General features: G+C 40.9%; 1 protein-coding gene across 2 annotated transcripts; it reads left to right on the top strand.

The window, feature by feature from the left end:
* The first annotated feature begins 201 nt into the window (after positions 1–201).
* On the top strand, positions 202–27,941 carry BAALC (BAALC binder of MAP3K1 and KLF4). 2 transcript variants are annotated; one of them, XR_009728447.1, is made up of 4 exons: positions 202–509; positions 21,214–21,383; positions 24,027–26,779; positions 26,814–27,941. XR_009728447.1 is itself a non-coding variant. In XM_061373371.1 (3 exons), the coding sequence occupies exons 1-3, from the start codon at positions 359–361 to the stop codon at positions 24,129–24,131; spliced, it is 426 nt and encodes a 141-aa protein (XP_061229355.1). In that variant the 5' UTR covers positions 202–358; the 3' UTR covers positions 24,132–27,941. The 2 variants fall into 2 exon arrangements, 1 of the variants encoding a protein (XP_061229355.1); XM_061373371.1 differs by having other exon boundaries at positions 24,027–27,941.
* Positions 27,942–27,959: the final 18 nt, after the last annotated feature.

The raw sequence follows: 27,959 nt of genomic DNA on the forward strand, positions 1-27,959 counted from the left end.
GCCCACCCGCCGAGGGGCTCTGCGCGCCGAGCCAGCACCGCGACGGGGCAGCGATGGGAGGGTCTACCCGGGAGTCTGGGATCGGAAAGATCGGGGACGCGCTGGGAGCCGGCGGGATGGAGGGAGGGGAAAAGCGGAGAGGAGGGAAAGGGGTAAAGGGAGGAGAAGGGGAGGGGACAGCCAGGAGGGAGGGGAGAGGGGGAGCTGAGGAGATGATAAAGCCGGGAAGAAGGGTGAGAAAGGCGAGCGGAGCTGGGCGAGCGGGGATGGGGAGGAGGGCGTGAGCAGGGCTGCTGCGGGGCCGTGCCCGGTGGCGCGGTGCTGCCCGGGCGGCAGCGGCGGGGAGCGGGACGGCGCCATGGGCTGCGGAGGCAGCAGGGCCGACGCTATCGAGCCCCGCTACTACGAGAGCTGGACGCGGGAGACCGAGTCCACCTGGCTGACCAACACCGACTCCGAGAGCCCGCCGCAGGAGGGCGGCAGCGCCGAGGCGAGCGGCCCGCGCCCCGGTGAGTGGGGCCCCGCCGCGGGTGGGCCAGGCGGGAGGGGCGGTGATGCACACCTGTATACACATATATAGATAGTGCATGTAGGCGTGTATGTCCACCCATAGATGGTGCATGTAGGCGTGGGTGTCCACCTTTAGATGGTGCATGTAGGCGTGGGTGTCCACCTTTAGATGGTGCATGTAGGCGTGTATGTCCACCTATAGATGATGCATGTAGGCGTGTGTTCACCTATAGATAGTGCATGTAGGCGTGTATGTCCACCTATAGATGGTGCATGTAGGCGTGTATGTCCACCTATAGATGGTGCATGTAGGCGTGTGTTCACCTATAGATAGTGCATGTAGGCGTGTGTGTTCACCTATAGATAGTGCATGTAGGTGTGTGTGTTCACCTATAAATAGTGCATGTAGGTGTGTATGTCCACCTATAGATAGTGCATGTAGGGATGTAGGTCCACCTATAGATAGTGCATGTAGGGATGTAGGTCCACCTATAGATGGTGCATGTAGGGATGCATGTCCACCTGTAGATAGTGCATGTAGGTGTGTGTGTTCATCTATAGATAGTGCATGTAGGGATGTATGTCCACCTATAGATAGTGCATGTAGGTGTGTATGTCCACCTGTAGATAGTGCATGTAGGGATGTATGTCCACCTATAGATAGCACATGTAGGTGTGCATGTCCACCTATCTATGTACTTCACCTGCTTTGCAGAGAACGTCTTTTTCTACCCCAACCAAGAAACCTGCATGCCCCAAGGTCTGTGCTTAAAGACGTTGCAGGCTGCTAGCGGCACCACTGAGCACCCCGGGCTTCTCCCGGTCCCCAGCCTCCTGGCAAGATTCAGGCCATTGGCCCCTGGGCGTTTCTTTAAGAGCTTGCTCAATATCTAGAGATGTTCTCCCGGTGGTGCTTGGCTTGACAGAGAGCATATACATGCCATCAGCAATGCAGTAACATCACCAGAGGTAAACTTGGTCTTTGAGGCTCTTGCTAAGGCTTTTTTTGCAAACCAAGTCATTTGGAAATAGGCTTAGAACAAGGAAGGTGTGGTGATATGCAGCCTTCTTCCGAACCACCTCAAATTAGAATGATACACAGAAAACTAATCAGATGGTTGGCTGCCCCGGAGCTGACCTACAAGTTGGAATTTCCCAGTTCTTCTCATTCTGAGCTGCGCACATAAGCTATTATGGTAGGGACAGAGATGGGGAAGGGAATGAGGAGCTCTGAACTGACAGGGGGTTTAAAATATTTTAGAATTATGGTGTATTGCAGTGATATCTAGAAAGCTCCAGCAATGAAGGCTAAACACAAGGAGTGTTATCTCTGTAGCACACTTAGCATTACCTGTGCTCCTTAGTTTACTTAGCTATTACTGCTTAGCTACTTGTCTGCTCTAAGTTTACTTGGAGTTGGTGCCTAAACATAAATGGAAGCCAATTAGTTCAAGATTTGATACTGAACAGGAAGTGATAAAGAAGTAGACCAGTAAGTATTCTTCCTAGAAACATGTGATACTTGAGTTTGTGTTTACAGATGAGAATACCAGAAATAAAAAGAGATAACACTGAAGTCCAATAGAGACTGATTAGGGTAAGAGAAACTCTTTTACAAGAAAACTTTGCAGAAGAGATTAGAGAGGAAGGGAATGAGGACAGGAACAAAGGAAGGACTAGTAGGACTTCAGGAAGGGTGAGACTGACTCTTCAACACAGCTGTGGTGGCAGGATTGCACACAGGTCCTGATTAGTACCATCGAGTACCTCACTGAGAGCTGCTGTGGGTTAAGGCTTTATGTAGGAAAGGAAAGGAGTAAGGAGAGGTACTCTAGTGACTAGAAACAGAATGTTCAGTGAATTTACAGATGAAAGGGAGAGGAAGTAGCAAATGGAGGGGCAAATAAGGTCAAGTATGAGTTTAAGATGTGAAGAGGAAAACATGGATTTATTGTGAGAACTGAAAATTACCTAAGAGTGAGAGATGAAAGGGAAGAGTGAGGGAGGGGTAAGAGCAGGATGGGGGAGATGAGAAGATGGAATGTGACACTGGCATAAGCAGAGGTAGGAAACTTCTGTAACTGGAACATAGAAAGGGGGGACCAGCCAAAAGGCAGCTGGGGAGAAAGGAGTGAAAATGTTCTTTGTCATCTTTTGCTTGGAAAAAATGGTGAAATTCTGTTAAGAGAGAGAAGTGGAGACAGGATGAAGGAAAGATTTGAGGAAAAAGCTGTGATTGTCAACATCTTTCAGTTAAGTGGGGGAAAAAAGATTTCCCACCAGACACTGGACATCAAAATGGAAAGAGGAGTAAATCACTTGGGGGTGAAAGAATGTATAGTATACAGGATCATAAAGTGTTAATAATTACCATATATTAATCTTAGTAATTCCATCCCACCCCAAAATTTCCTTATATCCTTCTCTTTTTGTCAGCCAGCATCTGCCTTTCTGTGTTTGCTCACTGGAGCTGTATGTATTTGTGTGGCCAAATATTTGTACTTTTACTAAAGCATTCTACAAGTTAAACTGTTTTTAAATTGAAAAGGAGGTAATGAGATTGGTTTGTTTGGTGTGGGTTTTTTTTTTTTTTAATTTTCCCTTTGCTTTTCCTTCCTTCCTATTTCAACTGATCCTATTTCACTTCCCTACTTGATTTTTTTACGTCAATTTTAATGAAGTGTATTGCAAGCTCCCTATTTTTTACAGGAAGATATATAGAGCAGCATCAGTTGTTATAATATAGCTGTATAATATAGACAGACAACTTTTCCTAGGTTCACAAGTCACTAACAGCCATGAATATAGGTGGTAGCAACTTGTTGCAGTACACTGCTGAGGCTTTGACAGTGATGAACAGAGTAAATTGATCCTGTGAAGAGGGGTAGAAGAGCAGTATGTACCTTCATGAAGCACTGCTGGTGGTGAAACTGAAAGACATCATCTAGGAGAGAAGCGTATGTACTGTTCTTAAGCTGGGTGGTTTCCATTCTTAAGCTGGGTGGTTTCCATGAAGGGGGAAAAAGGAAAGACTCACGGTGAGCCCAAACAATAGTATGATTTCTCTTAAGAACATCCACTGCTATGTGAGCGAACAACTTTTCACAGGATTCGGCTACTGCTATAGCTGGGGAAAATAATAGGTTAGATTTCTGCTTAGTAACCATTCTTTGATCCTTGCAATCCCTTGCACAAATTGCCTTCTCTTTAGAGGGTCTGATTCAGCTAAGTGGAAGAGTTAGCACAAGTAATGACTTCCTGGGGAAGTAAGAATCTGCAGGAGCAGGAGAGTCCCCGGGGCAGTCACCACAGGTTACAGCAAACCGCAGGGGAAAAGCTCAATTAACAAAAACTGCACAGAACCTGTCGAGTATTTCGGAACACATTTGCATTGCCTGCTGTGTTACATCAGGGTAACTTGCTGATGTGTGTGTGTGTGTGTGTGTGTGTGTGTGTAACTTCAGGTGCACAATTTCCTACCAGAAACCAGTACTGTAAAAGTGCTTTACAAGACCCATTCAGTATCAACTATAACAAAATATTTTTGACGTTGTTTTAAAGCAGGCTTTAGGTCATTTTATTTCTATTGTTTTCTATTTTTCAGTGTATTCGTTTTTCTTATTATTATACTTGAAATTGCCTCAGTGGATAAAGCAGCATGTTGCCTCATGGTCAGAGAGACCTTATAATCATGATTTACCTCATGGGCTGCAGATGCCTTAGGACAGGATCTTTCCTTGCTGTTGTCCAACAGCAACCAGCACAGTAAGACAGGCTAGACATTGTTACTGAAATGCAAATAATAATGATTACGTTTTAAATGGTGCAACAACCAAGTGAAAAATAATTCTTTCAAATCAGAACTGAAAAGCTGCATATTGATTGCCTCAGGGCTCACTTGTTCAGTTCCTCAGCTAATAAAACATTTGGTTTGTATCATTACTTGACTCTCACTATTGGCTAATGCTTTAAAAACAGATATTGTTTGTTTATTCTTTGTAATTTGCACTATTTCTACACTAAAGTCATTTTTTCCTGGAGCATATTAAGAAAAAACGTTATCCATGTTTCACACACTCACCTGGGACTTGGGAGAAAAACTTGCTCATGTCATCAGCAAATGTACCTACAACCAGGGGTCTCCCAGGAATGGAATCTGACGTCTAGGATCAGTTCATCCCCTGGTGAAGACATTTACAAAATAACTATGAAATGGGAGTAGAATCAAGTCCTTTGTAAAATGAATAAAGAAAATTAGCAGAATACAGGAGAAATTTTATTGTGTCGTAGCAATATGGCTGGCTAACAGTTTATCTTGCATAGTTAAACATAGTTGTGCATTTATGAATAATTCTTGCTCTTTTCTCTGGGGTTACATGTCCAGTTTATGCTGCTGCTCTAATCTTTTCTGGTCTCTGACAGCTGTGGGGAGTTTTACAGTCCAGGTTAATCTTTGCAGCTGGGCTCTGGCCAAGACTCAGGGCGCAGAATACAGGGTTTCAGGAAGTTTTTGAGGATTGCTTTTCCATTCTTCACAGTAGCAGGATTGGGAGCAGCACAGCGGAAGAGCAGGGCTGTGCGCACACCAGTTGCCATAACAACAGGGGCTGGTGCTGGTCTGGACCACAGCTGCAGGCATCTGTTGTTGCATTTACCATGTGTACGTAAAGGTAAAACCTTAGCAGGAATGAGTAAGCAAGCATCAGGTTGTAAATTAAGAACTTGGTGCAGCAGATGGCTCTTTGCAAATTGGACTGCAGAGAAGTATTTAATAAAAACTCTACTTTAGGTTAAGAGCCAAAGAGGGATCACTTTTGCTAGTGTGTAACATTGGTATATCAGGATCTCCTTCTGCTCTTATGTCCATCTACTACTATTCTTTTATTAACAGGTTTCTTTTAAATCTGGTATGTTTAAGAAACAATTTTAACAGTTATTCTGATATTTTCAGGATATTATATTTTCAGGACATAACCTTACTACAGTAAAGAATTACAGTAAAAGTGAATAAATATAGACTCTGTCTGGACTGTAGGCATATTACAGTAATTCCATATCCCACCGTAGCCAAGACCTTGGCTATAATGATGTAATGGGGTTGCATGGCAAGGTTTTGGTAGCAAGGGTAGCTTCTGTGAGAAGCTGCCAGAAGCTTCCTCCATGTTCAGTAGAGCCAATGCTAGATGGATCCAAGACAGACCCACTGCTGGCCAAGGCTGAGCCCATCAGTGACGGTTGTAGCACCTCTGGGATAATGTATTTAAGAGGGGGGAAATGTTATTGCACAGGAGAAACTGCAGCTGGAGAGAGGAGTGAGAATATGTGAGAGCCACAGCCCTACAGGGATCAACGATGGAGCAGTTCATGAAGAACTGCAACCTATGGGAAGGACTCGCATTGAAGGCATTCATGGACGACTGCCTCCTGTGAGAGCAGAAGAGTGTGAGCAGTGCTCCCCTGAGGAGGAAGAAGCAGCAGAGACATGTGATGAACTGACCACAACCCCCATTCGCTGTCCCTCTGCACTGAGAGGAGTCACAGAAAATAGGGAGTGAAGTTAAGCCCAGGAGAGGGGGGCGGGAGAAGGTGTTTTAAGAATTAAGGGGGTTATTTTCTCATTATCTTGCTCTGATTTTGATTGGCAATAACTTAAACTAATGTCCCCAAGTCCAGTCTGTTTTCTCTGTGACAGAACTGGTGAGTGGTCTGTCTCTGTCCTTATCCCAACCCTTGAGCCCTTTGATATATTTTTCTCTCCCATGTACTGCTGAGGAGGGCAGTGATAGAGCAGCTTTGGTTGGCACCTGGCGTTCAGCTAGGGTCAAGCCACCACAATGATATTTGCTGAAGCATCGCATTTTAATATCATTTCTGGATTTTAATTATGTGATATCTGCCTCAGTTGTCACAAGCCTCTATATGGAAGGTGGTACCAAGGAAATCTTTGTAAGCCACCCAAAAAGAGAAGACAGGTAAAATATCTTGTGGGATGTTTCATAGAGTAGGGGCAGAATGCTTTTGCATCTGTATTTTACCACCTAGCTTTCAGAAAGCGGCCTTCTTATGTGTCTTTTCTACTTTGTACACCACCTTTTTTGTGTTAACATTTACATGGATGTTTGATAAACTTCTTAAACATGGAAAGTGCCTCTGTACAAGGGGTTTGTGTAGATGCTTCCATCGGCACAAGAAGATTGGGTTTAAAGGCCTCTGAAAGTCACGTTCTTAATAGCGTGATTTGGTAGGGCTGTTCTTCAGAGGGTTTCTTTCTGAGTGGCACCTCATTTTGAGTCGTACCACACTGCACCCTGGAAAACCACATAAATAGAAAACCTTGGTGTCAGCACTGGATCTACAAACTCAGTACCAAATGTGGAGGTAAGCCAAAGCAATAGAAAAGGCCAGAGCCCCTGCTGCCTCAGAGGAGTTAACCAGTCTCTTATGCTGTAGGGATTTCTAGTCAATCTTATCACAGCACATCTGCCGGAGAGCAGTGGGAAGTGTTGCGGGATGGAAGGGAAATAACACTGATGCACCACCCAGACTTATGCCTCCCTCGGGAACAGAAAAATAATCATTTTTGCCAGAAACCCCCCAACATTTCGTCATCAGTCTATGGGTCAGGGAATTATAAATAACCCTAGATAGCAGAACAAGAAAATAATAAAATTAAATGGATAATCTCTGTAATAAATTATGGTTGTCAATCTGCTGACCCAAATCTACTGATCATTGCCATTCCTCATTCAACACGAACACAGTCAAAGATTGAAGTATTGGCCTAAACCAGTATTTACTCCACCACAAGAGAGCATTGAAATTATTGGAAAAAATAGACTAAGCTGATAAATACAGCTTTCTGTAATAACCATATTTTCCAGCCCACCACAGCTGTTAATTCTTCCAAGCCATGCATTTTCTTCTTTGATGTCACTTGACAGTTCAATGCTGTGTTAATTTCACATAGGTGCAGATGGCGTTTAAGAACAACAGCTGAAATGCAGATTGGAACCAACAAAATATTTCAACATATTGTCATATAAATTTGGCATTTCATTTTATATCTCCGAGTCATCCCACCCCTTCCCATCCTACTCCTCAAATCTAAACATCTATTTTTAAGGATGGAAAAAAGCCCTATTGATATTGAGACCACCTATGCTTAAGCTTTTTGTTAATTTATGGAAGTACAAGTGTTACAAAATGCAAATACTGTTTCAGATAATGTATAGGGAATGTAAGTAATTTGGATGGGAATGTTGCTGCCATTTTGCATTATGGCCATTCTGTGTAATTATATGCTTTGTGGGTGTTGTATTTATTTTGTTGTTTCAGTTGAAAAATGTCACTGATACTTATTTTGCCCATCACAACATACTAAGCAACCTCTCTCTACCACCTCTAAAAGTATTTTAAAATTAGTTTTCTAGTAATAAACATCAACTGCTGTACAACAAGGAAGAGTCCATCGAAAGCAAAATTTTATTGAAAGTATAATAATAAGATAATAAGATAATTGATAGACAAGTTATTTTCATAGAATCATAGAATAGTTAGGGTTAAGATCATCAAATTCCAACCCCCCTGCCATGGGTAGGGACACCTCACACTAAACCATATCACCCAAGGCCTCATCCAACCTGGCCTTGAACACTGCCAGGGATGGAGCATTTACAACCTCCCTGGGCAACCTATTTCAGTGCCTCACCACCCTCACATTAAAAAACTTCCTCCTTATATCCCTGTTTAAGTTTTAACCCATTACCCCTTGTCCTATCACTACAGTCCCTAATGAAGAGTCCTTCCCCAGCATCCCTATAGGCCCCCTTCAGATACTGGAAGGCTGTCTTGTGAGATGTATTAGACTCAATTGCTGGGAAAACTTCAATCTTGTTTAATGGTAGGTGATTGGTGACATTCAGGTACTGGACAAAGCTTCCTGAAGGGTCCTGATGTCTCAAGGGGGGGAGCAGTTGCCCCAATAGCCCTGCAGCCGGAGGGTAGGGCAGGGGCTGGCAGGGCTCTCCAGCTGCCTGCTCCTTCCTCAGCACTGCACTTTTTGCCTCTAGGATGCTTTCAAAACTGCAAAAGCTGAAAAAACCCATTTTAAAATACAGTATAATTTTCCCACAAAGCCTCTTAATCTCTGATTAATTCCCATTTGACTAATGGGCAACAAACCTGCTAAACCCTCCTGCAGTCTGTAGCAGACCTACTAGAATTGATTGCCCATGGTTTCCCCCAGTATAATCATTTACTCAGTGATAAAATAAATTCACTAACAATAGGATGTGCATTAATGCTTGAATTAGATGAAAGGCTTTCCTAGCTCCACAGGACCAGAAAGGAGGAAGGCTTTTGAGCACCAATGGAGATGATTGGCAGCAGAGGTGTTTTGAAACTTTCTCTCCAGATGGCTTCCAGTGGAAAACATTCTTCTTGCAGCACTGATAGCTTTAGTGAGAAAAACTTGCTGGGTGCCAAAGGGCTGTCATTAAGTACAGGAAGAACTGTTGCCCTCTGCCTGGGCAGCAGGCAGTGGGGAGGAGGGATGGTGTCTGAATGAAAGGTTTTGAGCAGGAAACCTGAGCAGTGGGTTTTGTTAATGGCAGTTCCTGCCTGCAGGATGCTCAGGAATAAATTGTTCTGCAAAATTATTTTTCTTGAGGAAAAAGCTCTATATTTTTTCCCTTTAAATCCCAATTCAGGACATTTAAAAATTCTTGTTTCTTTTTCTCAGGAGTGAATTTACATTTTCTGGTCTGTTCTAACCCTGTATTTTCCAATTTAGGAATGTAGAGTTCAAAACTAACACTTACAAATGGAATTAGCTTAAAGTGAAGGTTCCTGCCAGTGTGACGTAATGGTGTGCTGTATTTCATACAGGAAACACAGTTCAGAGTGCGGTTTATCTCATTGCCTGTTAATTAAAATACCAAAAAATTTCCACAGAGCACATACTGCAGTAATGTAGCATTTAAGTGACAGAAATCTGTCTTCTCTGTACCTGTGGTCAGGTACGGAACTTTCAGGCATTTTTTCATGTTTATTGTAAGGCTTTTTGTTTGACTCACATAAAGCAGCACTCTCTTTTAGATTGTGTGGATAATGTTCTGAAAGCTGTGTGATTGTGTGCATTTCTCAGCAATGGCCTCGCATGAAAAAGTGCCTTGGTTCTTCATAGCATGCAAATAAATGACGTGTTCCTACCTCAATTTTATTTGATGAGTACCTGCATAACTTCTTCCCTAGACTGTCATGCTGCCTTTCCTCTTCCGTTTAGGAAAAATAGAGGTTAAAAGTAAAACCGGTAGATGGGGAGTGACATTTTACTGACTAGCATGGGCAGCAGTAGTCTGCAAGGTAGGATTTTCCATTAAGGTTTTCCTGAATCCACCAATGCCCTCCAGATTGTTTCTGCATTGCTGTTTGCTTGACTGAGCCTTACATTTTAAGTGGCCTCCTGGAAGATCATGTATTCAGGCTTGCCTGTTCGGATGGATGCTAGCTACTGAGAGCAAAATAATCAAGCAATACTCCACTGATTGACTGTTTGGGTTTTTATATATATATATGTATATATGTAATTTTTACCAGTTTCCTAGCAATGCATATGGTTGTGTTTCTTTGTTTCATATGGATATTGTCCTCATGTTCCAATTGTCATTCTTGTAAACTGCTAGTATTTCCCAAGTGGGCCATCAGAATTGCTTCAAGCACTTGCAGTGTTAAAAGCATGGATTTCTGCCACTTGGATAAAGCTGGTGCCTGAGTGCTTTCCGAGTGTTTACATTGCCTGTGGAAGAGATGCAAAAGATTCTTTCCTGAATTAATTCCTGTATGGAGCATACCTTTGGGACATTCGCACACTTAATTCACAGCTTTCCAGTGGCTGACATTTCAGCAAAGCCTTTGTAAATTGGGCCAGTAGCTAATCACTCATTGTTAAAATACATGTCTGCTGTCTTACATGGAACATTTAGCTTCAATTTACAGCTGCTGAACCATTTCAGAACCTTGGGTTTCTTTCAGATGTTTTTCATAAGGATTTCTGTTTGGTCTGCCTAAATATTTTTGCTGCTCCCTAGTGTGATTAATTGAAATGATACTATCTGCTCATCTTAAAATTTCATGTGTGATTAGCTAGGTAATGAGAATAATAATACTACTTTCCATTTCTGGATTGGAAATTATTCTAAAACATGAGTGATGTGTCATAACCACATCCTGAATGAGAACGAAAGGCCACGTGAAAGAGGAGGAAAGGCCATGTGAACATCTACAAATCTAAGCCACAACTAAGAACCTGTCTTCAGAAGGGGTGGGTACAGCTGTGGGAAGGATGGTTGAGAGGCAGCCAGCTTGTTTTCCACCTTGAACAGTGCTTTCCTGTAATGGGAACGTCTTTCTCTGTATTTTAAAGGAAAAGGTCAAACAGGAACTGAGGCAAAAGTAAGACCCTTTGGAAAACAGGCTGACTTGACTTAGTTTGGACACCCATGATATAAAGTATTGCGCTTGGAGGGTATAATTTTCAAGGTGAATTTTTCATGGGCAGCACTGAAACAGCCTGTATCTTTGCACGTAGAAAAGCAGATCCCTGCACTGCCTGTCCAAAAATGCAGTATTATGAAAAGCACCTCAGAGGTTTGCTATTTGTAGGTTATTTTTTTCACTTTGGAGGGATGAGTGATGTGTTTCTGGCACATCATGTGGCACTGGTAAGTTGCTTAAACCATTCCATCTCATGATTTTCTGAGGCATAAAATATACTCAGCCTTCACTGTCTTCCAAAATGTAGCCAATTGCTATTCCATAATATAGCAAAAATGCGGTGGTTCTTTCCTGTTCCGGTTATTAAAATTTTTCTTTATCCAAATTCTGCAGTCTTTCTGATATTAAGTGCTGCCCTTGCACCATCGTTACAAATTTACCTTTTCTATCTTCCCTCCATAGTCAGACCAATCCCCCCTTATTCTGCTTCTGAAGTCTATTTTCCACATAGCATTCTTTGTCTTGAGCTTTGGAATGACCACACATTGTTTACAAGTGTTGCAATGTTTGGAATAAATACAAATTTTATATTCACCTTTCATTTCATAAATGCAGTTGCAACATTATTAAGTCTGTTTAAAGGTACTTGTACCATGATTCTGTATCATAATTTGAAATAAAAATAAACCAATAGGCAAAGATTTAGCATCTGCTTGTGCCTGGGAAAATAAGCCATGTAAGGAATACCAAGGTTTGCAGCTTTAATGCTGCCTGTTTTATATTCTACTTGTCTGCTAAACCCCTTGAATACTCTCTAGTTGAAAATGTCATACTACAGTAACAAATCTGATCAGACTTTCAGAGCTATTCACTGTACACTTATTTATCTCTGTTAAATTCCAGTTTTAAAGTTTTTTAGAAAATCCTTTTACCTAACATAAGGAGCCTCTCGCCTTATTTCAAAATGGCAATGGTAAAAGAAGTTTTGAAATACAGAAATCTATAGGACTGTTTAAGTTTAGAAAAGAAGTGGCAGGAGATAGGAAAATAAGCAAACCTGCCAGCCAAAACTCTCACAAGATGTGATGCTTGGTCTCTCAGTTCTGCCAGGACCCCAATGTGCACATATTCATTTAAAAGCATTAAATATATTAGTTGTAAGTCAGTTCTTTTAGTACTGGATTAAATATTTAATACCATAATCTTACAGAAAAACATAATTCCATAAGGTTCCTGAATGTGAGAAAACCAGATCAGGATCTCAGAGTCTGATTTGCCTTCAGCTATTATCTGATCCCTGCTGTCTTTCATAAATAGGGAATTTCCCCTTATTTATCACCTACTTCTCTTACCTCTGAAAGTAAAAGCGATACCTTCTAAACAGAGAATGAATAAGCTGTTTGTGGTGTAGGGCGAGCCGAGTTCAAACAAGCATCCCATGGAAGCTGGGAGGAAGGCACACAAAGCTCTTGCAGCTCCCCCATGCCTGCTGTGTGCTGGGACATGGCTCAGCCCTGCCTGGCTGGAGTCAGCTTGTGGGAGGCATTTGCCTTGCCTGCGTGGGGACTTCGTGTAAGGAGGACAGATGTCCTCCCTTACCTTCACCCCAGCCTCTGCGGGAATCAGTTCTGTGGCACCTCTAAAGAGAGACTCCACAGAGCTTTGATGGCTGATACGCAATGTATAGGAGATGCAAATACATTTAGCTTGTTTTGCTTCACTGTCTAAAATTCGTATCACACTAGAGTTCGGATAAATCATTCTGGATTCTCTGAATGTCTAGACAGCTTATTGAGTTATTGTACTTACTGATTCAATAAATGCAAAACATCGTTTCTGATGACATTTTCTTGCCTTTTCAGTCCATAGATCTTGTGGATTCTCCGTCCTGGCTTTCAAACCCACTCTTTGCTATGCCTGAAAGTTTCTAAATGCTTTCTTGTTAGGGAAAAAAAAGCTATTGCAGATTTCCTGAGCATCTGGACTCATCCCTGAGGCTACTGCTTTGGAGGAGATGACTTAAACTTGACTTTTGTCATCACCTCCACTCCATTAATTTTTTATGGGATCCATGGTGTGTTGTTATTTCTGCAGCAGAAGTACATACCAGCACTCAGGCCTCCAGTTTGTAGCTTTCCCTAACATGAAAAGTTTCAGATAATGAAAACAAGTATTTCAGTGATCTCTATACTTATTATCACTCAGTAGCATTAAAAGCAGCTCAGTAATGGTGACAAATACAGATTTCCTATGGAAGCAACTGCATGTTGCTTCCATTTGTATTTACTGTAAGTTATCTCAGAGTCCATTTTTACAGTGCAATATCTTATTATGCACGCATTTGTTGAAACAGCATCTTCTGCATTATTCATGAGATAACAGCCACAATAATTAAAAAAGGGTGCTGCTGAAAAAGAATATTGAACCTCACTGGTTTGTTACGAACAAATCCCAAAGATGTAAGTTTAGCATATTAATCAATAGCTACCCACTTTAAACATTTACATGCTTGTTATTCAATGTGACAGCACAGGGTCCACCGTTCAGGGTCAGATCTATAGATTATTTGAGTCAGAATTCATGTTCAATTTTGGCCACTACTTGCTGCTTTAAAATCAGGTAGGAGAATACTGTGGCAAGCACATGTGGAATAATTCTCTTCACAAAGACCTAATTCTTTTGTCTAAGATTAACTTTGCCTCTGTACTATGAGGCTTTGTACCCCTCCCAAATTCATTGACAGCATTGGCTATCACAGCATTGTTGATTTTTGTTAGTCACAGAAATCTTCATTTCACCTGATGCTGCTCTTCTGATGAGGTCTATGCAAACAGGTACAGGCAGACACAGCTTTATGCTATCCATGGTTTGAGAAGTTTCCTGTAGCCCTGATAATTAAGGGCTATCTCTGAATTTCACAATCTGGTTTGTTTCTCTCATTCTCAATCATCAGCAAATCATTCTTAATCATAGAATCATAGAATAGTTAGGGTTGGAAAAGACCTTAAGATCATCAAGTTCCAACCCCCCTGCCATGGGCAGGGACACCTCCCATTAACTCATGTCACTCAAGGCTCTGTCCAGCCTGGCCTTGAACACTGCCAGGGATGGAGCATTTACAGCTTCCCTGGGCAACCTATTCCAGTGCCTCTAACAGGAAATAACTTCTTCCTTATATCCAGTCTAAACTTCCCTTCTTTAAATTTTAACCCGTTACCCCTTGTCATTAGCAAATACATATTAGCTTTCTAAGATGCAAGTAAAGTGTAGCAAAAAGCCTTGAGGAAATCATAGCATTATATTTTGTCATGCACAAAACTGTCTCTGTAGTTCTCCTTTTTATCTCTGTCTCTCCGTGCCAGCTGTCAATCCGTGATGCTATTTTGCTTTTTACCCCAGTTTTACTATCCCAACCTGAATTAATGGTCTTTCCCCCCCATATTTATTTCCATACTAAAATCTGGTTAGAAAGAGTTAAATATTAAGAATAAATATTTTCTCTCCCCTTCATGAGATACTCATTTGAAGTGTTAGGTGTAACGAGGCTGCAAGAAGAAATACAGCAGCACCTGCACATTGTTTATCCTCGGGGCTTTTTTTATCACTAGGATTGCCATTATAACAGAAGAAATGAGAAATACAGGTCCAATGTCTAAATTTTACATTGTATGGTTTACATTTTCTTTGACTACCTGTTCACTGCTGATCCTTTTAAAAGCGTTCTTAGGCTGCTCCTCCCCTCTCCCCATTTAAATGGTGTTTTTTTAAGAGTTATAACATGTTTTAAGCATGCTTTATTTTGAATAGACACAAGCTTGCAAATCTGTGAGCAAAAATACAAGTTTAAGTATGTAGCTCTTAAATTACAACATACCTGAAGGATGCTGATATCTGAGAATTTCTGAAAACTCAGTCAAAATTTAAAACTCGTTAGGACTGTAGGCAACAGAACATGTTAGCATGTACTAAGAGGTCTCATAGAACATGGTGGGAGATGGGACTTGGTGACTCTTGCTTTTAGAGAAGTGAGGTGCCGCCTGCCAGGAAGGTAAATGAGGCAGAGAGGGAGATGTTGAGAGAAGGGCACTTAGGGCATAAGTATGCTACAGCCAGCAGAGAAAAAAGGGCATCATGGAGATACTTCTTTGAATGCACTGATGAATTTGCATCAGATTTCCAAGTGGCATTTATGAACTTAAAGATGCCTTTGAATGGTACAGGACAGTTTACTGCCTACAATTCTCTTGCAGAGAAAACTTCTGTTCTGTACAAAATTGTCGTGTAGTACCTGGGATAATACACAATTTTGTAGTCTGAAACACAAAATCGTGGTGATAATAACTATGGTTAATTAGTAAAAACAATTTTAGAGAATTAAGGTAACAAAGCATTTGTGTGTTCAGCCCTCCTTCTAAAAAACTAATTTTGATGTTTGCTTGGATATTCTGAATGTTTTATTACATTTGCAGCAAAGGGAGTAGGAGGCTATCCCCAAAATACTGGAAAAACTTGGAAATTACTGGCAGTCTGAATATTCAGTGTTACAATAAACTATTAATTATGAGTAGCAGCAGTTCTGGGAGAGCTGGTTTTATTTGCACCGTGTATATGAGCATCATAAATATACCAGTGCCTTGTTTTGTGTTGGAAGTGACAACTGTCTTGTTCTATTCTCCTTGTACTCTTCTAGTTTATATTACCTTTAATATGCATGTTGTTCTCCACACAGGATATGTTTCAGACAGATTTGTCCTGTCCTGCTGGTCTTAATTCTTATTCTGAGATGCCTCTGATTTTAAGTAGCTTTCTGTGAATTACATATTGATACAATGGTGAAACTGTTCTTAAATATCTTACTTAAAAAAAAATAATATGGAACAGCTAAAACATACCCAGATATCTTTGGGACTGATTCTTAGTTTTGATTTGTAAAATTCAATAACTGGAGTTAAATTTTTTTCATATCCAAATTTTCCCAAAGTTTCATATTTTGGGGTAGTTTGAACAAAAGACAGTACTTTAATGCCAGCATTTTAATGGGGAAAAAAACAACCAACCAACCACCCAAACTTGGGCAAATTTACATTTTCAAGAACTATTCAAACGGTGCATGTGAAAATATACAAAAAGACTATTTGATCTGCCATAATTTGGTGTAAATCATCAGACTTTTAGTGAAAAAGAATTCAGGGAAACAGAAAAGCTCCTTTGTATCAGTCATCTCCTTTGGATCGGCTGGCTCAGCAGCTCTGGGACACTGCTTTTGCTGTAACACAATAGGAATCTCTGGTGAATCTGGGTTAAATGGACAAAACAAATGTATGTCTCCTGACGTAAGGGTAGTTGGGAGCAATGTGAATATACCTCTGAAGGATTTAGGTAGCTCAACAAGGCAACTCAATGAGAAGGACAAGGGTAGCCAGATGAGTGCGGTTTGGTTTTGTTCTGCTTCATTGGATAGCACATCAACCTAAGCTGCTTTCTGTGGCTTGTTTTGATTCCTGAGCTACCTCCCAGGTTGTGCCAGTTTGACTGCTTGCATCTTTGGGTTATGAGTAAAGTCTAGGGATCAATTTCAATTTAACATAACCCTTTTCTTCCCTGATGATGATGAAAAAAGTGTTTGTCAAACTGCAGCCTAAGGGATTTCTATTGGCCTGGTAAGAAAGGTAAGAATTAGCTCTCCTGTGCAGCCTAGCAAGCTAGAGAAAGGAAGGCAACAGTAAGCACTGCCATGGGAGGACAAATTCTTTTAGGTATATTTCATTCTGGAAAGATAGGCTTGGTTTTATGAGTAATGGGGCTGCTGCTTGGGTATTCTCTCTGTGTCCACTGAGAGAGAACTCATGAATGTTCTTTATACGTAAACCTGATTACAAGCAATGAAATACCTGCCTCTTGTCATGCATTCCTCCCCACAATGGGAACAGCCTGGCAGTTCCCCAAACACTGGCTAACCATTCCTGAGGGAAAGGTCACCATTACATTGGTGGGTGTTTGCTAATCACCCAGGAACTCAGATTTGGGAAGTGAGTCATAGGAATATTTTAGGCTTGCCAGTTCATTTGGAAGTAAAGCATGTGTATTTGACAGAGCATTGTGATAGGATCTGCTGTTTTCCCTGGTCTCAAGAGGCCCACAGACTTTTGGCAGGGTTGTCCTGGCAGAGAACATGAGAATGGAAACAACATTACTGAACCTGTTTGCAGAGCAATGCAAATATATTTGTTATCTTTAAAGTAACCATGTGTTCGGAATCTTTTTTTAGCATCATTTCTGTTTTGCAATCAGCATTTTGTCTAATTGCAAAATATATAGTCTATAAAATAGGTGTCGGTTTATGAATTGCCAACAAATTTTGTGCTCTTACTTCCACTGCTCAGGCATTCTCACTTTAATTTCTGCTCAGTGTTCATACATCAAGAGCAAATCACTGAAGTCTAAACTGGTGTCCACTCTCTAAATCATCTATTTGGCAATGAAAAAGAATTCTAACTAATTGTTAACTTCAGAATACCAAACATTTCAGAATAAAATCAAAAAGCTTCTTCATAGAATCATAGAATCAGCCAGGTTGGAAAAGACCTTTAAGATCATCAAGTCCAACCTTTACCCCAAAACTGCCAAGTCCACCACTAAACCATGTCACTGAGGGCCTCATCTACACATTATTTGAACAGTTCCAGGGACGGTGACTCCATCACTGCCCTGGGCAGCCTATTCCAATGCCTGAGCACCCTACCCTCTCTGTGAAGAAATTTTTCCCAGTATCTGGTCTAAACCTCCCCTGGCACAGCTTGAGGCCATCACTTCTTGTCCCGTCACTTGCTAATTGGAGCAGAGACCAACCCTCACCTCACTACAACCTCTTCTCAGGTAGCTGTACAGAGAGGTAAGGTCCCACTTGAGCCTTCTCTTCTCCAACCTCAGCCATTCCTTATCACACTTGTTCTCCAGACCATTCACCAGCTCTGTTGCCCTTTTCTGGACCCACTTCAGCACCTCAATGTCTCTCTTGTCATGAGGGTCCAGAACTGAACACAAGATTCAAGGTGCAGCCTCACCAGTGCTGAGTACAAGGGGATGATCACTGCCCTGACCCTGCTGGCCACACTACTGCTGATATAGGCCAGGATGCCATTGGCCTTCTTGGCTGCCTGGACACAAGCTGGCTCGTGTTGAGCTCTGTCAGTTAGCACCCCCAGGCCCTTTTCTGCTGAGTAGCTTACCAACCACTCTTCCCCAAGCCTGGAGCATTCATGGGGTTGTTGTGGCCCAAATGCAGGACCCAGCACTTCGCCTTGTTGTTGAACCTCACACCATTGGCCACAGCCCATCCATCCAGCCTGTCCAGATCTGTCTGCAGAGCTTCCCTATCCTCCAGCAGATCAACATTCCTGCCGAGCTTGGTGTCATCCACAAATTTACTGAGGGTGCATTCTATCCCCTCATCCAGATCACCAGTGAAGACATTAAACAACATCAGCTCTAACAATGAGCCCTGAGGGACACCACTAGTGACCAGTTGCCAACTAGATGTGATACCATCTACTAACACTCTTTGGGCTCTGCCATTCAGCCACTTTCCAACCCAGTGGTGAATCCACCTGTCCAGGTCCATGAGCAGCCAATTTCTCCAGGAGAATGCTGTGGGAGGCAGTGTCAAATGAATTACTAAAGTCCAAATACACAATGTCCACAGCCTTTCTTTCCCTCATCAACCAGGCGGGTCACCTTATTGTAGAATGGAGACAAGGTTGGTCAAGGATGACTTGCCCTTTATGAACCCGTGCTGACTGGTCCTGATGCCTGTGTTTTCTCACATGTGCTTTATGATCTTACTTAGGACCATCTACTCCATGACCTCTCCTGGCACCAAGGTCAGGCTGAGTGGCTTGTAGTTCCCAGAGTCATCCTTCTGCTTTTTGTAGAGAGGTGTCACATTGGGCAACCTCCAATCCTCATGGACCTGCCCATTAGACCAGGAGCACTGCTTTTTCCACTAGTAATGGTGATCACTAGATCAGCTATGCAAAAATATAGTAGAATGATAGTTGAATGCTCAGATACCAATACCTGATTTGTTTCTGACAAGTGGTGCAAAAAAAAGTCTCACCCTTGCAATGTAGGATGCAACAAGGATGCTGAGCTGCAGCCTAACAGAGAACAAAAAATGAACCAGATACACCATTTTCAGGATTGAGATTTTCCATCAGCCTTCAGAAATGGATTGATGTAAGAAAAATTGTTCTGTGTGAGACCAAAAGATGCAATGTAATCTGATAAATGAACAACTGTGCTTAACAACAAAGTGTCTTTTCAGCTCACAGCTGTTTCACCAATTTAGTTAGAGGCCAGATGGCCAAAGGGACACATGGTGGAAAGTAATTCTGTAGGATGAGCCCACAGAAGGAAAAACTTGTAATTCATATATGTTTGAAATATCCAAGTTTCAATTAATGGAATTCCTGTTTAATGCCTACATCATTTTGACTGTTCTAAGCTGTGCTCAAGCTTGTTTTCACAACTCCAGTGCGAGGTGAAGCTGTAGACTACAGTGTGACTCCCGGCTTAGAGCTCTGACTCACACATGGCTAACTGTCTCTCCATCTCCTTTCCTAACAACTGATTTTGTCTATGATATCAATCTGTGCCATTTACTGTTCTGCAGCAAGTCATTTTTCTGCCTCTCGTCTGGCACTGTGGAGTGTTAGGAAGAGGTAAGAGCCAAAACACAAGTAGGTGTGACTTTTGGGAGATGCAGGAGAGGTGAGATTTACTCTTGCCAACAGGGAAGTTGCCTGTAGATTTACATGGGAGAACAGCATTAGTTTTTACATCTAGCACAAAAGGCAGCTTCCAGAGACAAATATTATTTTAAATAAACTATAATTTAATATTTTGAAGTTACAACTCATTTTTTTTCTATCGAAAAGTAGATGATTTAGCATTATTAGTCACCACCACTACAAGTTAAACTGCCTTTGGAAACTAACACCATCTCCTGACTGCTCAGGGAAATGCAGGGATTAGTTTGTCTTTAGAGTCTTGCACAACTTTAGATATTTTAATATCAAGACTTTGAATATTTGGTTGAAGCTTTATTGATTTCAGTCATTCCCAGTTGCTACTGATGTTGCTTTTTACTGATAAAGCAGCCTTTCTTACAGATTTATGGGAAATAATTCAAGACTTTCCTTCCTTCTTAATCCTCTTAGTACTGCATTTGAATTCCCACCTGATTCATGGCAAAAGGTTATGATGACACAACGCACACTTCAAGTAGCAATGAGTTGTCTTTGGTTTTACTCACACTTATTTTTCACTTAGTATCTGTGAATCCTCGCTTTTTCTTCCTGTTTTGATACCTGCATTGCCAGTTAGTAAATCTGACTTTTTTTCTATTTTAACATAAAGCTTGTTATAAGTGAGCTTTGCCAAAATAAATAATACAAAAAAAAAGACAGCTACAGTCATGCATCCTGCTTGCTCTTCGTATTTGAATATCAGACCCAGCATTGCAACCAGATGTTTAGTGCTCTGAACCCACCATAAAGGACAACTGATTTTTGTTAATGCAATAAGATGAGAAAATTGTTTTAGTCTGGCCAATATCATATTGTGCAATGCATGACCTATCCACATAGCTAGAGCAGAAAGTGAATTACTCATTTATTTGATTACTGATAGTTGAAACTATATGAAATATATTATTTCTGAATTTCTTTCCTCAAGTTCTAATGAAAATAAATGTTCAAGGCCCTGAACAGAGCAGTATGTATGTCTATCCATATCAATCTCATCTGTCATGCTCACATCTAACTTCTTAATTTCCCAGAATAGAAACAGGTTAAAGGGGAGCCTCTCTGCGTCCTTAGTTAAACCCTGGTCATGCCAGCAGCTATGTGTGTGAAGAAGCCAATGGAGATCTGCAAGTGACCAAAAGGCTGATATGCTTCACTCGTTAACCAGTTTTGCATGTTTTCTGAGCCAGTGTTTCACAGGCCAGTGGACTAAAGGAGAAAAACTAAATAAAGGAAAGTGTGAGGGTAAAGTTAAGCAAAGGAGGTAAACTGTTCTCACTGCAGTACCATATCACACATTCCATGACTTGTGCTATCACAAAAACGTGCTGAAACAGGGGAAATCCAGAGCCAGTTACAAATCGTTCATCTGTATTAATAGCACAATTTCCTGTGTACCTACTAGGTCTTCTGGAGGATGGGAAATCAGCACAGACAGCTGTAACTGCAGCATCAGCCACAGCTGGAACGCTGAACACCGAGAAGAAGAACAATTGTGGTTCTCAGTGTGTGAACTCTATGGTCCATGGTATGGGAGCTACAACGCAGAGACAGAACGGCTTCAAGACAGCAGAGGTGAGAGTATCATTATGTTCTTTGACACTCAGCAGTAGCTTCAACCAGGTCAAATTTATTTTCATTACAGTCTTCCTTGCTACAGTCAAACTGTATTTAATGCCTTGGGATAAGAAAAAATGACTGCACCATGACCAGAGCATGATTGAGCCTACCACCTCTGACAACACCTCATCACCGAGTGGCCACAAACTTGATGTTTTATCTGGCAGTTGAAGTAATACACACATCTGTTACAGTAAAAAACCCCACACATATATTTCCAGCTCAGTCCAGCTGTGGCATCTATTGTGCAAACTGTTTAGATTACCTGAAAGAGAACGGGTTTCTCCTTAATTGCTGTTTTGCTTATATTATGTGCACTGCGTGAACCCTGCCTGGTTCACCTAGAGCTAGATGCGAGGCTTGAAAAAGTCAGTGGGAGTCTTTACCATAACTTCAGCAGGCTTTGGATCAGACCCTCCTCCCTTGTCCCCCTCACCTGTACGTTCTATGTCTTGTAGAAGGATCATCCAGTGTAACATTAATGTATGAACACACAAGGCTTTGGGCTAGACCAAAGCCCAAAATTCTATCCTAGCTGCCTACCTGCTTGTCTCTCACATGTTTCCAGCTGCTGCCCTGTTTGTGTAGCAGCTGCTGAGCTGTTGCAGATTAAAGTGATCCAAAAACTACAGTTGGTTTACTGCTTCCTTGGTTTCTCAGATGGGAATACCTCCCAGCATGGCATGTGGTGGAACTGCTACATCCACCCCATTAAGAAGCTGTCTCCTCTTGGGAATTACATCGTTGAGAGAGGCAAATTTAGATGCAGGGGACAGAGTAAATGAAAAAGGGAATTTGGATTTAACTTTACCTTGCATTTGCTAACACATAGCACAGTGGTACAATGTCTATTTTATACCTTCACTCTATTATTTTCTCCACTGCTGTAATACAGAAATATTCCTCAGTGACATGGATCCTGCTGACATTTCAATGAAGTGTAGGTGCCTGACTGGGAGACCTGTGGGTTTGAATGTATCCTCCTGCCCTTTTCTACTTAAGATAGATTCAGTAACATATCTGTACTGTTGAAACCCAGCGAAAAGAAAATTTCTGATAAGTAGGGCATTTGCATTATTCTATGCATCTAGTGCAGATGTCTAAGAAAGGAAGCTAAGCTGTCTAAAGTTCTTATAGTAAAAAAAGTATTTTCATACACTGAAAGTGTAGTATCTAAGTCAGGCTCCAGCTCTGGTTTGCCATTCTGAATCGCTGTTTTTCCACTGACTTTTCAGGGAAGCATAAGATGAGCAGGTTTCCAATTTGGACATCTAAAGTCTGGGTGCCTAGAGTTGAGTGACTATCCTCCTAACTCAAAATGTGCCTATTTTATTCATCTGAACATTCACACTGACAACAGGTTTTCTTTTATCTCTTCAGGCTGTAGAATACAATGCAGTGCAGCACATGGTGCTTTCAGGAGACCTGGCTTCTGCCATCAGCCTGTGGGGTAGTAGGGAGAAAATTGCTTTACCTCTCTGTTTCTCATTTTCTCAGGCATCAAGCTCTAAAGCGTCCTATTGCCTTCCCCCTAGCATCAGCTATTTGACAAGGTACAATCTGTGGTATGGAAACAGAAAGGGTTTGACACAGACTGCATCTGGGAAACTAGTATCTTCTCGTAAGGGTAATTTCAAAACGACTTGGAAGTAAATGATGCTGCTGCTGAAGGGTTCCTAACACCAGTGAAGGCAATAGAATGGTCAGGCATCCCAAAAGCAAAGGTGGTATCCAGATTATGTCACTGACTGACAATAACCTAATTCGATTTTCGTGACTTGTGTAGTCTTTGGAGAGTCCTTGTGTGGACAGGAGTACTGGGGGAGCAGACAGAAAAGGAGCAGGGGTATTCAGGATGCAGAAATGTAAAGTAATGCACAGCAGCAAATAAACACCAAGTTTTGCTCTCAGATAAACATGTACCTTCCACTTATGTCAGTGGAAGTTTACCAGACATTATTCCACCTGGTATTGTTACCATATAAATGATGCCTAATTTACCTGTCGTTCTTTACACTTATAACTTGCCATATGAAACACTGGAATTGCAATAATCAAACCCACCTAACTTAGCTCTGAGCGTCCTTTGCTAAACCTATGCCCTTTAGTGCCCAGTACAGTGCGTTGCTTATGGCAACAAGAAGACAGACAATTTCTGAATATTTGGAAATGATCTGATGAAACTCTGAAAGGTATATACTCTAAGTGGGTCTTGCAGTCTGAAACTATGTTTTCAGTTAAGAAACTTAAAGTAGAGAAGGCTAGGCACACTCAACTCCCAATGACATCAAAAGGAGCCTTTAATTTCCACTTCTAGACTAAAACCAGATTTATTTGCTTTTAGAATACACATGTGCAGAGATGATGATTGTAGCCAAGAGGGTTGATCCAAAGCTTACTGACACCCGCAGCCTTTATAGCAGTTATAAAAGCTTGCATCCATGCTGAATGAGAAAGTTGCTCTGCATCACAATACTGTGTAAAGAAAGCTGGAGGCATTCTGTTGATTAAGTAGAACTGTTCTCATAAATTAGGAGGTAATCATCAATGACTCTTTGTGCTGTCAGTGGAACTCACTGTACTCTTTAAAACTTTCAGAGTAAATGGGACACACAGAAAATGGCCACAAAAGAAGTTGCCATTAATGTTACAAAAAACATCAGACAAAGCGACAGAAGGAAAACAAAGAATTGTGTCAATTAATAAGGAAAAGCACAGGTGAGGATGGACCTAACAGGGCTTCACTGCAATTTAAATGTCATCAGTCACTGAAGATACGAAGATCTCCAGATGTTCCAAGTTGAATGCAGCAGGATGCTGCTGCTGCTGAGCACCCTCAGAAGCATGTCGTGTAGAAGCCAGCTGCAGACACTGTAGGATATTTGGATGTCATTTGCCTAAAGCAATGGCACTGCGCAGACATGTGACAAAATTTGTGTCATTTGGTTTTTACTAAGTCTTGTGTTATTTCCTTGTACATCCTGTTCTTCATTACTATTAGGATGAGGCTGGAGGATGAGAGGTACACTTCATTGCAATTTAAGCCAGGAAATGAAGAAATTAATCTGCATTTTTAGTCATAAAATTAATTTAAACTGCTCACTATCATAAAACTCAAACCCAGAAACTGACACAAAGGCCATTCCTACTAAATCTCCTTTAAACTATATATTGATTATATATACTGAAGTCATATAATAACCTTTTTATATATTAATCCTTTCATTACTTAGTTTTAATTTATTTTCTGTATTGGCAGGATTTAGGTCTTAAACCCAGTATCATTCATATCGCAATGACAGCTCCAAAAATTAACTTTACTTGATCAGACATAGCGGATTTGCTATGCAGACACTTACCTGTATCATAGTACTTCATGTTTATCATAAATACACAGCTAAAAGGAATATCAATGTTCAGTGTAGCAAAGACCAGGAATTAATTCAATTTACTGCTTCTCAGTATAGAAGTAATAATACACGTTCTCTGTGAGTTTGTATGTTTATGAAGATAAGAGTTAAATTTATTTGCCTCCCCCATTAGACATACGAATATCCTTAGATGGCCATTTAAAGTAACTATTCAGAAGCTGTTCATAAAAGACAGGTGACACTGGGAAGAAAATCCATGTATGAGCTGTAAAAAGTCCTTTTTACACACTAGGTAAATAAGCATAAATAGAAATGTGGGCCTGAATCATAAATTATTCCATATTAGGATCATTTCAATAACTTGCTGCTAGGTGTGTGAGTACTTAATACTTTCCTTGGAGTGCAACGTATCTATGCAGTAGGGAATCGTTTATTAATTATTCCAACAAAAATGCAAATTGAAATCCAGAGTCAGAGTGAGATTGCTGCATACAATGATATAGGCTGAGAAATATTTATATTTAGATGTCTTAAAAAGGGGCAAAAATTTAGGGTAAGCTTTCTGCAGGTCAGTGTGTTACCTGGTAGGAGATCTGGTGCTGTAAGTTTCCACTGAAGATCTAAACGAGTTTGAAAATAGTGCTCTATGGGTAAGACCATGGCAGTCTGCACACGTCCTTCCAACTTGTGGCTTTCTGCCAACTTGCTAGCAACATTATAGGACAGGAAGGGACCTGACTCCCTCTAACAATAAACAGTGGCTGTAGCAGCTCAGCAATATTAATTTAGAAATGGATAGCCATTGTTGGTGGCCATGTACTGACCTAATTGAAAGCACATGGTCAGGATCCTGCATCATTTGCATATAACAGAAGATGAACTGTTTCAGATCTGTGCCAGACTTGTAACCCGTTTGTGTTTCAAAGGATTTACTGGCAGAGAGAGTGCAGTGTAAACCTTTATGATACAGGAAAGCTACAGAAAGTGGTTGATGATGCTGGTGTATGAAAGAGCAGAAGGAATTTTGAAGGAAGGCAGAAGGGAAGGTTCATTGTGTTAAAAGCTGTTCCACAGATAGTTGCCTTGGGTGGATACCACATTTAGGGCATCTGGATGCCAAAACAAAGATGTCCTGATGGTGAGATTATTTATTAGCTAAGAAATTTTGTAATGTTGTGCTGACCAGATGCATCCAATGTCTTGAGTCACACAACAGAAGCAAGCCTGCAATGCTGCATAGCACATTGGTACGTGAAACAGCCCTAGCTGCATGTCAGCAGTCAGCAGACAGGAGTTTTGTATCCAGAGAAAGAGATGAGACAGGATGGTTAGCAGGAGATGGCCTTGGTACACAATTATCTGGGCAATGCTACAGACCTTGCTTATGTTGACCACATTCCCCCACAGGGTGGCAACTGTGGAGTGGTGAAGTCTGACTGCCCTCTATGACTTCTCTCTCTGTTCATGATAACTTTCCTGAGATACTTCAAGATCCCCTAAACCTGTCTATATCCTGAAACCTAGCTGTAGGGCATTCAAAGGCTGGATCCAGCTGCTTTGGTACAAACCATGTCTAATGAAAAGCAACTTTATGCACTCTTCTCATGTGACACATTGCTGTTCTTATTCATTAGGTGGTAACTGAAAAGAAATTACATTTTCTCTTAGATGGCTTCTTAATTCTTGATGTGTAACCTTCCAGTGACCTTAACAAAACTAAGAGCATGTTGTGGAGATGTGGATCCTGCCTTTATACATAGATAGGGTTATATTCATGTTGTCTTTACTTTCCTTCTGCTAGAGTGAAACACTAGTAGAAACAGCTAATTTTTTTATAAGATAATATACCACTGTATAATTAAGGGTGACAGGACGTAGTCCATACTGCTTAAGACAATTTAAAGTCCTAAAAATAGATCCCTGCACTGGTTTTAGTGGAAGAAGCAAGCTCAAAGGATCACCTGGACATTTTCACTGCAGGTGGGCTTCCTAAGAGTGAAGTCTTATTTACAAGGTCTGTTCTTTGAGTAGCATCTTTTAAACATAAGCAGCTTAAATACAGGAAATAACCACGAGACACAGACCTTTAGATAATTGACTTGCAGACATCTCTGTCTTTTTATATGAATTTTTGAAATGTAGTTTTCCCCAAAAGATTATACCACTTAGTTTGTTTAATGTCCCTTGGTTGCACATGAGGTTTTCTACAGCTACACTGAAACAGCATGCTTTCTGGTGGAGTGATTTGCTAGCACCCAGTGAGCTTCTGTCATTTACAAGGGTCCAAGTTTTAATCAGAAACAAACTTATTTTATCATGTTTCCATAATTCCAGTCCAACATACAGATAGGATTTTCCTCTGATGTGAATATACATGCAAAATACATTTTCTTCCACTATGTGAGAAATATAATCACTCAAAAGAAAGTGGACATTAGCTAAAGAAGAGAATTTACAGTTACCAATAGACAATGTTAGTTAGATTTATCTTCCCAAGACTCAGTGCAATTTTCTCTTTTAGTTTTCCTTCATTTTGCCCTTATACTTCCTTAGTGTATTTCATCGTTTTGCCATTTCTGCAGGACATGAACTGGAAGGCACACAATTTTACTGTGTGACAGCAATGATACTGAAAATATAGGGAAGTATAATTATTGTGTAAGCAATATATGAATATTGGGTTAAACATGCATTGTTGTTAGCCAAATGACTGAGATTGCATACAAACCAGAAAACAGGTATTTTTGATCTTCCTGGTATGTTCATATACATACATATCCACAGGCGCATGTCTCTGCATGTGTACATTGGAATGTCTTTAGTGCATATTTCTGTTCTGCAGTTCAGGCATGGTTTTCTGAGAACTTTTTACTTGTGATTTTAATTCTGACACCCAAGTGTAAAATGTTTTAATGTTTGAACTGAAATCTGGTTTACCTATGTTATGAAAAGAATGAGCTAAATAACTTGTGCACAGAAATGGTGTTTGAAAAAGCAAGCTTAGTTTTCTTTGGAAGTAATTAATAACCTACCTAAATTCAAACTCGACTAACAGGAGCATTTTTGTACTCTAATTTTATCTGCAAATTATTGAAGGTCGACCTCAAACCTGAAAATGAAAATAAAGACAATTTTTAAAGTGTCTGTTTATTACTCCATG

This window comes from Neopsephotus bourkii, unplaced genomic scaffold (assembly GCF_033783945.1).
Source record: "Neopsephotus bourkii isolate Nb327-2 ecotype Australia unplaced genomic scaffold, CSIRO-AGI_Nbou_v1 NB_1630, whole genome shotgun sequence".
Classification (NCBI taxonomy): domain Eukaryota; kingdom Metazoa; phylum Chordata; class Aves; order Psittaciformes; family Psittacidae; genus Neopsephotus; species Neopsephotus bourkii.

Bases quoted from the DNA above. Each gene is read 5' to 3' on its own strand.
- BAALC (XM_061373371.1), top strand. From the start codon at position 359: ATGGGCTGCGGAGGCAGCAGGGCCGACGCTATCGAGCCCCGCTACTAC. The intron at 510-21,213 runs GTGAGTGGGGCC...TGTACCTACTAG, and splicing joins GGCGAGCGGCCCGCGCCCCG to GTCTTCTGGAGGATGGGAAA. The intron at 21,384-24,026 runs GTGAGAGTATCA...TAAAACTTTCAG, and splicing joins ACGGCTTCAAGACAGCAGAG to AGTAAATGGGACACACAGAA.